An 11491-nucleotide genomic window follows, 5' to 3' on the forward strand; every position below is an offset into this window, starting at 1 on the left:
TCAGTAGAAATGCAGTCGGTTTTTTTATTAGTGGTATTTTGTTTTATTTATTCAGAGCCTTCTGAATACATATTTCTCATAAAGTTGTTCCAGTTTCTCAAGATATTTAAAGAAGGCATTGTAAAGATTTTTCCAAGAAATTTCTCTTGAATGGAGCTTTGATCATCTCATCTCAAACTACTCGGTTGACCTATCCAAAGTTTAAGAGTAACATCGTTGCACCCTCAGTCTCCATTCATCAACAGGAGATTGAGATTGTAATGTACTTTACTAATTTGGGATGTGTGATTTCTGAGGAAATCTCCCTTTAGCAATGGTGAGACATTGGGAATTTAACTGTTGCCACTGGTTTGTGGTGTTTGATGTTGTTCTCTAAAGATAGATGAGATTTCTTGGAGTGGTGCATGATTCTAGATAACTCTTGTACATAGGTAGCGTTTAAAATTTTCTAGAATTATAGAGAACGATAAAAGGTTCTAGAGAATTCTCATGGTACTTATAAATAGATTATGATCAGTGATCACTGAGCATACACCAAGTAGTTGAGAACTTGTAAAACATTATAGAGTGTCTTTCAAATTTCAATAATAAAAGCCTCATTCTCTCGATTTTGTGTCGTATCGCATTTCTTAGTATAAGAAGCTATGCTTGAGAAAAAATAACTTTAACAACTAAGTGTTTTGGGTTGTCTAACTGTCATACTTAATGTTTTTAAAATCGGATTTATCATTGAACTAAAAAAGTTATTAATTCATGGTTAACTGATTAGACCTACGGTCAAACCATAGTCGGTGATGTCATAAACATTAATTCATAATGTTTTCAATAATTTCATTAATTTATTTAAACTCAAATAAATTTTTTTTAAAAACCAATATAAATTAGAATAAATAAAATAAACATAAAATGAAAAAGTATATATAAAATCTAACAAATAAATCAATAAAAATTTCAATAAATTGAAATTTCAATATGCAATAAATAAATAAGGGTAATAGATTTTAATCAACAAAAATTAAAACATTAAATATTAAAAACACAAAATGCAAAAATATTAAGTATTAAAGTAAAATAAAAAAATGAAAACTTAAATTGTTAAAACTTAAACTAATAAAAACTTAAATGTAAAAACTAAAAACTTATTGTCATAGCCACCAAAAGGTCCTTGTCGGTGGCGGCAAGTGGGTTCGACGGGACCAACATCGACGACTACTGGTTGGGGAGCTGGCATGCTAGGTGGTGGGTGGGGTTTGGGTTTGCAAGCTGGTGGGGCAGGGGAGAATAAAAGTAAAGCTTTTGCAATAATTAAAATGACTTTGTTTCAATGCCATAAGCATTAAAAAACGACGTCGTTTTGATGAGAGAGGGGGGATTAAAACTGGATTGAACCATTCGGTTCAGCAATTAAAACTTGGTCCAATGCCAATCCAACCCTTGGACGACTCAATTGATCAAACCGAATCAGAATCATGATTGGGCAGCGATCGATCTGATCCAATTTTTAAAACTATGGTCATATATATGTGTGTAGGAAACACCTAAGTTTAAATCCATGACAATGACTCAAATCAAGTTCAATAATTTTAGATTTAATAATTTGAGTACCTTTATCAATCAAATTTGAATCTAGGTTGTGTTAACAATTTTAAAGTATTTTAATTTGTCAGTGGTGTTTGTTTTTTTACTTAATTCTAAATAGAACCTTAATGCTTAATAGTATTAAATATTAGGTTGTTTGTTTTTGTAATATTTTATTTCTATTAAGTATTAAAAAGTAAAAAAAACTATTGTGTTATTTTTTCTATTTAGAAAAAGCCATATATTCTGACTTTTTCTATTTAGTAAAAAGTTTATAATAAGTCGTGAAAAAGTAAAAAAACAAACAACCTAAATTCTAAAACTAAATGATTTTCAGCAAAAAGCCAAAAAAACAAACACCACCAATGTTGCATTGGAGGTATATTAAGAAATATCTAAATCCTTGACGATGATAAGAATGAGATTTGACCAATTGAGCACCTCAATGAGCAAAAGTTCCATCAAGTTCCATTAAGCTTTAATGTCAACATTTAAGTAGTTTAATTAGTTAGATAAAATTAGGTTAGACCATTTGAGCACCTTGATTAGCAAAATTTAAATCGTAGTGATTATAAGACTAAAATGAGGTTTGACTATTTGAGTATCTTGAACAAGAAAAAAATCTAAATTTAGGTTGCCTACATTTGAGTACTTTAATGAGATTATATTTTATTCATATTAATACTATGATGCAACCGCAGTAACTTTCCTCTTACGTATCATCTTTTAAATTATATTATTTATTATTTTAGAAAGATAAAAAAAAAATAATAAGTCTTGCATTTTTGGATTTTTAATTATAATAAATTAACAAATTTCTTTCTTTTTGTTTAATTCTTGAAGTACTGTCTAAGATTAAAAGTAAAGTTTGGGGATTCTCATTTATATTAAAATTAGTAACTAATGATACGTTATACGATTTTGAGACATATTTACCATTTAGCCTCATGTTATATGACATGTCTATATTTCATAATTTTAAAATAATTAATTAAAAGTTTTTATTTGATGCGTGGAAACACGTGAGAACTCGATTTGACTCCGAGCTTCCCCACCCCAACATTAGAATAGGTTTCACATTTTCATAGGAGGGCTTGACTTTGATATGATTAGCCTTTTATCCAACCAATCTACCCAAATGGCCCCTCTATTAAATTAGATTATTTAATTGAGGTTGACAATTTTGCTTTGTATACTCTTTGTTTCAATTCTATATGCTTTCCTCGGATTTATTCTACATTTGAAAATTCAGCATCACTATAGGCTCATCTCTAGGACAAAGTAGGTATTGTTGAGTTGTTAGGGGCTAGTGACATATAAAACATATAGTGGATAGATATTTTCATGGGAAAGTTGGGCTGTGGGCTTCCCATCCCATCATAATAGCATTTTCAAAACCCATGAATGACAAATATGACAATCAACTTTTAAGATGAAAAGTTTTATCATTTTTGCCGACTCCATCTTTACCCAACAGCATTCCAACCTCCATATCACCTTCTCTCGTTTGGAAGCTTTCTCTCATCTTTCTTCACTCTCGAAAACTCAAATATCTCATTTTAGTTCAGAAACCCAAATTCAAAACTCCAAAACGATGTCAAAATGCTCTTTCGGCTCGTCTAGGAGACATGGGAGTCCAAGAGAATTCAGAAAAAACGAAATGGAGCTCGGGTGGAGAGAGTGGGTACCCAAAAACCGAAACCCTAACCTCTAAATGTGTCATAGACTCACAAATCTGTGTCCAAGATAGCTCTATTAACAAAAAAATAACATCAAACATCTCTCCTAGACCATTAAATTGGCAAAACCCTTGAAGAATCAGAGGAAATGGTGCAAAAAATGAAGCATAGGTATTGGGTCCCGACGAACCGGTTGACCCGTGACTATACCTTAGGTACTACCTTAATAGCCTTAAGATACTACCTTAATCGACCTTAGGTATTACTTTAGTTAAACTTAGGTATTACCTGTGTGAAGCCTCAAAACTTTATTAATGGATATTACTTACTTCATTTATGACTTTTAGAGCATGTCATTTTGTGATTAATTAGTGTGATTAGTTGATTCAACTTTGGTATTTTGGTAACTGTTTTTTAGGTACTACCTTAATAGCTCTAAGGTACTACCTTAATATATCTTAGGTATTATCTTAATCGATCTTAGGTACTACCTATGTAAAACTTAGGTACTACCTATCTGAAGTCATAGAACTTTATTTGTAGATATTACTTACTTCATTTGTGGATATGACTGTGCTACCTATCTCAAAGGGTCACAAATTTTAAAAGTGTTTCATGAAATTTGCCAAATACCTAATTTTTTTCAAAAATACTTTTTAGGTTAAGAGTGCTTCTTAAAATCACTATTAAACATACTAAAAAGTTCATTTTGTTGTGATTTTAGGAAATATTTTTAATTTTTCTAATATTTGAAATTTTTTATCATTTAAGTATTAAAAATGTTGGAAATATCTTCTAAAATTAATTTGAAACACACTCTAATAAACACTATAAGTGATTTTTTAGATTTTTAAAAGTGTTTTATAAATTTTATCAAATATTTATTTTTTTTAAAAGTATTTTTTTTTACATTAAAAGCGTTTTCTCCTTATTAATTATACTATTCAAAATATTTAGAAAAACTTACATATATATATATATATATATATATATATATATATATATATATATATATATATATATATATATATATATTTTACAGAAATAACTTTCCATACAAAACAAGTCCTCAAAATCACATTTAATTAACAATATTTTGTATTATGTAAAATGGGATTCCTCTCTAAAAATATTTTATTTTTTAAATACTTTATTATACAATTAAATATGCTTTAAAATTCTTCAATAATCATAAAAGTTGGGAAAATTAAAAACCTGCATCAAGTTAAAATTAATCAAGATTTGAAATTCTAATTTATTTAGAATTATCCAATTTACATTTATAAAAAAATTAAAATTCATCTACCAGTCCTTACCTAGCAGTCTAACATTAATCATGGACAACAAAAACCAATGGGTCAAACCGAAAATTTGATCTAATAGGGAGGGTATATTCGTCAAACTATAATTACAAAACCGTTTCGTTGCTGTTCAAAGGGGATGATAATATAATACTGTTGGCCGGCCCCTTTCCTTTGTCTCTGTTGAAGCCTCCACAAAACTAGGGGACTTTTTATTCTTCTCTTTTTTATTTATTTTTTTCAAATCCAAAGAAATTGGGAATTTCTAGGGTTTGATTTCAAATCTTCTCTGAAACCCTAATTTCGATTCTCTCCGTTGATTCCATGGCTTCTCGTCGGCGTATGCTTCTGAAGGTCATCATCCTCGGCGATAGCGGGTGAGTTTTATAATCTCCGATCTGGTTGGTTTGTTTACTTGTTCTCGGTTTGATTGGTGAGTATTTAGGGAGAGAAAGTGGAAGGAACTTTTGCGTCTTTTTTATTATGTTGGTTTGGTTTGGTTTTGTGAACAATGAGGAGGTTAGGTTTCGAATAGATAGGAGTTTTTTTTTTTTCTTTTTTTTTTTGGGGCTAAATAATGCTGAAACAAAAAATTTAGGATTTTGATCGCCATAACCTAATCGTAGGGATATAAGTTACCTTCGGTTTGGAAAATGGGGTAAACGGAAAGAAAAGATAGGAAAATTTTGATTTTCTATGATCTCATGTTGTTTTTTATGCTAAAAAATGAAAAATTGTTCTAAATAAGCCAAATGTTTCTCATAGTGTTGATTGCAACCGGACTGAAGAACTGTGACAGAGAATTTTCGAACTTTTGGCTTTGATGAGTGCTAGTGTTACTGTTTGTTTAGTTAATTATGTGGATTTGTATGCTGACATGTCCTTGTTTGATCTTTTGTAGGGTTGGGAAGACATCGCTTATGAATCAGTAAGTCTATACCCTAGATCTTCAATTTTGTTTTAGACTTTTGCTTGTTTATTTGATAGTTACTCTATTTGACTTTTGTTAACTGTTGTGTTTAGATATGTGAATCGAAAATTTAGTAATCAGTACAAAGCAACCATTGGAGCAGATTTCCTGACAAAGGAAGTTCAGTTTGAAGATAGATTGTTCACATTGCAGGTGAGAGCTGTAATCATATTATTTGGATTTGAACTTCTTCATTTTATTTAATTACTTGATTGCTTCTACCTATGATGGCATTTATGTTTCATGTTATTCAGTAGCATAAGTTAATGTTATTTAGTTCCTCGATTGATTCTGCAAGTTCACCAGTGATAGCGTTAATGTAATGTTATTCAATGGTACACTGTAAAAATTATGTGGCTGAATATGAATTTTCTGTGAACAATTATGTTACAAAACTTTTGCCTTAATTTTGATGCGTTTTTTAATTATAAATAAATAAATATTAGTGAGCCCATTATACAGCCTAAGAATTTGTGCTTTTTTTTAAAAAAAAAAAAAAGTTGCAGTCTTAGTTGCTTTAGGTGTGATATCTTATGATTGCAAAACGTTGGTTGTTGAGTTACCTTCAGAAATCTGAGGGAATATGCTTCATAGAAATACCTGAACATGTTCCATTCACCAGAAGTTTATAAAGATGGCATTATGGCAATGGTACATGTAAATAATTGGTGGTTGTCTGTTGTCAGTTATTATTCTTTAGGGATTTTCCTTTCAGTTATTAGTCTTTAGGGATTTCCAGGTAAGGTTGCTGGTTTGCTAGATGGTTTGACGGATTTGGAGGGATGAGAAAATTTCTAATGTCTACCAAGATCTTCATTTGTCTTTTTCATGTGGATTATTAAAATAACAAGAAGCTTTCTATAGTGAAAAGGAAAAAAAGGTTCACTAAAATCTAGCATTTAAACTGGAAAAGTTTGATATTATGCTATTGCTTGACTCTAAAAGAGAACTATGATGTTTTAAAAAAATAAAGGAAAAATCCACTTACATTTCTATATGGAAATTTATAGAACAAATACCTTTGGGAACTTTAAAAAAGAAAAAAGAAAAACTTTTATTGTGGCTTGTTAGTTTTATCTTTTTCTCATCATGTAGCAATACAGGAGATTGTTATGTAAAACCATCATGGACATGAGATCATTTAAGTTATAAGCATTAGGGATAAAGATTTTAAAGGGATTAAGGATTTGTAGTTATGCTCATTTTATGCATTAATACCGATCTCTAAGGAAAAATTTGTTAGATGGATGTATTTATTGTTTAGATGTCTTGGCATGGGGGAGTAATCATCAACCAAAACAATCATGAGTATGGAGGGGAGTAAGTTATTTTCTTGACACCTAATGATATGCAAAAAGATTTGATTAATGGATCTTCAAATGTGAGAGCCATAGTCATTAAAAACTTAAGATACAATGATAAGGTACATTTTTTTATATAAGTTGGTACATATTGCCATTTCAAATCTCATCTTAGTGTACATTACAATACATGATATTATAGTTGATACAATCATACAAAGATATACACATCTTTAATTCTTTTTTGTAGTTTCAAATAAAAATTATTTTGATTTTTTTTTTCTTCTTGTAACACTTAGTATATCAATTGTATAAAATGTACTTTTAGGGTTAGAAATTGATCATGCAATGGAAAGAGAAATGTAAAATAATATTCCATGAAAAAGCTATATACTTGTTATTAAAGGCACATGTGAAATATTGAAAGTGTATACTTCCTTTGATACTAAGGGTGCAACCCTTTCATTGGCGCTCTTTCAATAGATTTTCTCTTTGCTTATAAAAATATATTAAAAGTGAAGTAAATTTATTCTTGTGATGGAGATACCTGAGAAATGTCATTTTAGTGATTTTAAATGTTGACAATCAAAATGATGTTGAGTGGAAACTTTTACAAAATATATATTTTTTCTTCATAGGAGAGGGAATAATGACAAACATGGAAAGCTGAAACTTTGGCGATGACAATAAAGATATACGTATTAACAAAACAAGAATTTAGATCTAAATATTATTGCTAAAAATCCAAAAAGTTTATTTTTGTGGATTATTTTAGGAACCTGTTTATTGAACTTATATTTTGTTTAACTAATTTAGGACTCTAGTGTCCAATGTTTTTGTATGATATGATATAGTCAACTCTTTATGTCCTTGTATCTCTCATAAAATTGGTTATATTATTCTATGCTTCATGGTTCCAGTGTATATGTGTTTCATATGTGGATGCATATATTTTTTTCCTATTTATTCTCATTATGTAGAAATTTAATATACACAAGACAACACAATAAATGAGATGAAAAAATAGAATAACAATACATGATATGGTTTACAAATTAACTGTGATTAGAGCTATTGTGTATTGGTGATGAAAGGGCCTCACTAATTACCTATTATTGCACCACAACTAAATTATTTCATTACCATGTGTCCGTCTCCTTGTTTCTAAATAAAGTTTTTCCATATATTGTAACATCATTTTTTGATAGGACATATATTGTAACATCATATTGCAGTGATAATTTTAACATTTAACTGGAGTAAAACTCATTGTCTAGAAGCATCAAAGGAGAACATGTAATTAAAACCTTATGTGCTCCTGTGTGAAATCATAACTTGGTTATCTTGATTGTATTCCAATGTAACTAACTAGTTGCAACTGGCATATCACACAGGTGTTTTACATGGGATTCACTTGAACTGTGATATTCAGTGTTTGGTCAAAACAGTAGTTTTTTAGAGATATTTATAACACTATTCCAGAAGACTGATCACAAACTTCAAACAACTTTTGGATTGTAACGTTGTGTGGTGTCTTTTTCTTTTCTTTTTTTATTATTTAATTTTCAATTTGTCATGTTTCTATCCCTATAATACATGAAAGCATTGATGTGAAGTTTGGCCGCTGACCATAAAGTATGAATCCATTTTGTGGTGTCTAATACTTGAACTGTTAATGCCACGTTGAAGTGAGCAAATATCTTTCATTTAATGGCATAGAAGCTTGTTGAAAACTGAATGGTTTTTCTTTAGCTGACGGAAATGATTTGTTTACAATTATTTAAGGACAACATTCTGTTTTTATATATTCAGATATGGGACACAGCTGGACAAGAAAGGTTCCAAAGCCTTGGTGTGGCTTTTTATCGTGGTGCAGACTGCTGTGTTCTTGTGTATGATGTGAATGTGATGAAATCATTTGATAATCTTAACAACTGGCGAGAAGAGTTTCTGATTCAGGTAATTTTCTTTCATACTCTCTTCTGAGAATCCTCCCCATTTTATAGAACCAATGACTGAAACTTGTCTTTTGTGGTTTTGGTGTTCAGGCCAGCCCATCTGACCCTGAAAATTTTCCATTTGTTGTATTGGGGAACAAGATAGATGTTGATGGTGGCAATAGTCGCGTGGTAAGATGGTTTTTCATCCCCTATTTGTAAATTTTATAGACTTCCTAGAATCATCCGGGCTAAAAGGTGCTCTGGTTTTTTTGGGATGTATGTGTAGCTGTTTTTCCCATTAACATCGGGGCTCATGGATCTTATGTTTTGGTTTCAGGTGTCTGAGAAGAAAGCAAAGGCATGGTGTGCCTCCAAGGGCAACATTCCTTACTTTGAGACCTCTGCCAAAGAAGGGTTTAATGTGGAAGCTGCTTTTCAGTGTATAGCCAAAAATGCTCTCAAGAATGAACCTGAAGAAGAAATGTGAGTTTGATTTTTCTCCCTTTTTCTAATAGGATGAAAATTGAGTAGTTTTTATACACCTGAATTTTATTCTGTTGGTGATTCTGTGGTTATAACTGGTTAAACTGTATTAATTAGAGGTTTTGAGAAGAACAGTGTTTAAGAGGGACTACACTGCTTTTGCCCTAGGAGGTGGCTCCTATTGAGAGGGAGGGCACTTGGGGTGTGGAAGGAGGGAGGGAAAGCAGTGGCCTTCCCTTTTCTTACCATAGAGTTGAGATATATCTATGTCCAGTTCGGTTTTGCCCACAAGTGCAGGACCATCAAACTGTTCAAATACGATGGCCAAAGTATGGAGCAGAAATGGTCTCCCACCTAAGAAAGAGCTCGTATAATGTTTTTTCATTAATTGGTGGTGGCTGCACAAATAGTAATTGAAATGCAATTGTAGTTAGTAACTTGTTGTAGCAGGGCTATTTTCTGAATAAAGGAATTCCAGACATTGTTTTAGAACCCACTCCTGTTATTTTATCATGAAGAATCAAATTTGTGCTTTGGAGCTGCTACATTGCACTCTTGTTAAGAATTAAAAAATTTAGAGTGCATTTGGAAGTGATTCTAAAAATTGTTTCTAACATTTCACTTAAATGATGAAAACTTTTAAGTATTAAAAATATTAAAAACATTTTTTAGAATCATTACCAAACAGTGCACCATCACTTCGAATTGTACCTTTCCATTAAGGTTCTCTAAATATTTAATACATAAATTTTGGTGGGGATTTACAGCTTTATGGAGTAACCAACTGATTTTTTTTCAATGTTTGGTGTTTTTTGGTTGATGATGGAAGATATCTTCCGGACACCATTGATGTTGCGAGTGGAGGGCGGCAGCAAAGATCATCAGGATGTGAATGCTAAGGAGGAGTTCCCTGGACTGGGAATGAGAACTGTCATCCACGTCTCCCCAATTCGTTCCTGCAGCAGTAACAATAATAATAATAAAAATGTCGTCAAGGGTTACGAAAGTTGCAATGTGTATTATATAAGTGGGCAGGGGAAGGAACTACTGCTTGATTTTTATATTCCAGTTGTGTTTTTTCCGTCCTTGCATGTATTCCATTTTCTTGTACTGTGGTTTCATCCCTTTGAATGCTATCTTGTGCGCCTAGTAGATGAACTCCCACTCTTTGCTTTCTTCCTCTCTTCTGCAATTGTTCCACAAAAAGCCTCATCCTGCAACTCACGCTTATTTGTTTGCCTTTTAAGATAAAGCAAAGTAAAAATTATTTTTAAATGAAAAAAATATATATTTTTATATTTTTTCTGAAAATGAATCATACTCTACCACAAATTTTCAATAATGTAATTTTAACGGAAGGCCCACTATTGGTTCCTATAATTTGATAACCCAAATGGAAACGACGTCGTTTTTGCCAGGTGGACAGAACAAGGCACGTTTCAGTCTGCAGAAAGGTTGGATTCACCCATTCTGCAACGATACACGGATAAACGAACCCTCTTCGTTTCTAGGGTTAGGGTTTGGGAATCAAAATGGAAGCTGCGAGAGGAGAAAAAGATGGTGGATTGCTACGCACACTTCGACCACCGCGTCTCGAAGACGCCGGTCTGGAAGACTGCGCCCTCCCTCCTGATTCCATCAAAGAAGCCTTCCTCAAAGCTGCCACCGCCGTCCGATCACGGGCCGGCTCAATCCTCACTACCGATAACGACGAGGACGATGATGACTGCCTGAATGGCCCATGGCCCACCGCCACAGGCAAGTCCGACTCTCTGCCCGGAATCTCGCCGGAAGGGGAAACCCCAGGCGCTTGTGGCAACCAGAAAGGGGGAGGCATCCCGGGGGTGATGGGAGACGAGGTGGGTGCCGGCGTCACCGATGCGACAAAGGCGGAGGAGAAGTCAGATAAGGTAGTGGGAGGTGAGTTGCGGGAGGAAGGAAAGGAATGTGTGGATGCATTGCAGGGTCTGAAGATCGGAGAGAAGGGTAAAAGCGGAGTGGAGGAGGAAGAACCTGATAAACCCGTACTAGGGGCAGACTTGATGTGAAATTCTAGACTCTCCAATCGTGGAGAGGAGGGGGGTGATGGTTTCTGCTATGGTTTTCTTTGGGGCAAAGGAATTTGGTGCGTATTATGATGAGATTTTGAGGCTTTTGTTGTATTATTTTCCTTGTTTTGGGTTATGATTTATTGTCAGGGCTATACATATATATATATATGAAATAATTTGATCTTAAA

The 11491-nt window shown here is 32.6% G+C and overlaps 2 protein-coding genes across 2 annotated transcripts; both read left to right on the forward strand.

The window, feature by feature from the left end:
• The first annotated feature begins 4578 nt into the window (after positions 1 to 4578).
• Positions 4579 to 10427, forward strand: LOC100249742 (ras-related protein Rab7). Its single transcript, XM_002284372.4, has 7 exons — positions 4579 to 4935; positions 5460 to 5486; positions 5582 to 5681; positions 8642 to 8788; positions 8878 to 8958; positions 9107 to 9252; positions 10082 to 10427. The coding sequence occupies exons 1-7, from the start codon at positions 4883 to 4885 to the stop codon at positions 10149 to 10151; spliced, it is 624 nt and encodes a 207-aa protein (XP_002284408.1). The 5' UTR covers positions 4579 to 4882; the 3' UTR covers positions 10152 to 10427.
• A 357-nt stretch (positions 10428 to 10784) lies between these two features.
• Positions 10785 to 11491, forward strand: LOC104880236 (uncharacterized). Its single transcript, XM_010656353.3, has one exon. The coding sequence runs from the start codon at positions 10785 to 10787 to the stop codon at positions 11298 to 11300; it is 516 nt and encodes a 171-aa protein (XP_010654655.1). The 3' UTR covers positions 11301 to 11491.

The sequence above is a fragment of the Vitis vinifera genome, chromosome 9, assembly GCF_030704535.1.
Source record: "Vitis vinifera cultivar Pinot Noir 40024 chromosome 9, ASM3070453v1".
In the NCBI taxonomy this organism is placed as follows: domain Eukaryota; kingdom Viridiplantae; phylum Streptophyta; class Magnoliopsida; order Vitales; family Vitaceae; genus Vitis; species Vitis vinifera.

What these genes read in the sequence shown, in the direction of transcription:
- LOC100249742 (XM_002284372.4), top strand. Translation starts at nt 4,883, where the DNA reads ATGGCTTCTCGTCGGCGTATGCTTCTGAAGGTCATCATCCTCGGCGAT. An exon ending in ATAGATTGTTCACATTGCAG is followed by an intron (nt 5,682 to 8,641) that starts GTGAGAGCTGTA and finishes TTATATATTCAG; the next exon opens with ATATGGGACACAGCTGGACA. An exon ending in AATGAACCTGAAGAAGAAAT is followed by an intron (nt 9,253 to 10,081) that starts GTGAGTTTGATT and finishes TGATGATGGAAG; the next exon opens with ATATCTTCCGGACACCATTG.
- LOC104880236 (XM_010656353.3), top strand. Translation starts at nt 10,785, where the DNA reads ATGGAAGCTGCGAGAGGAGAAAAAGATGGTGGATTGCTACGCACACTT.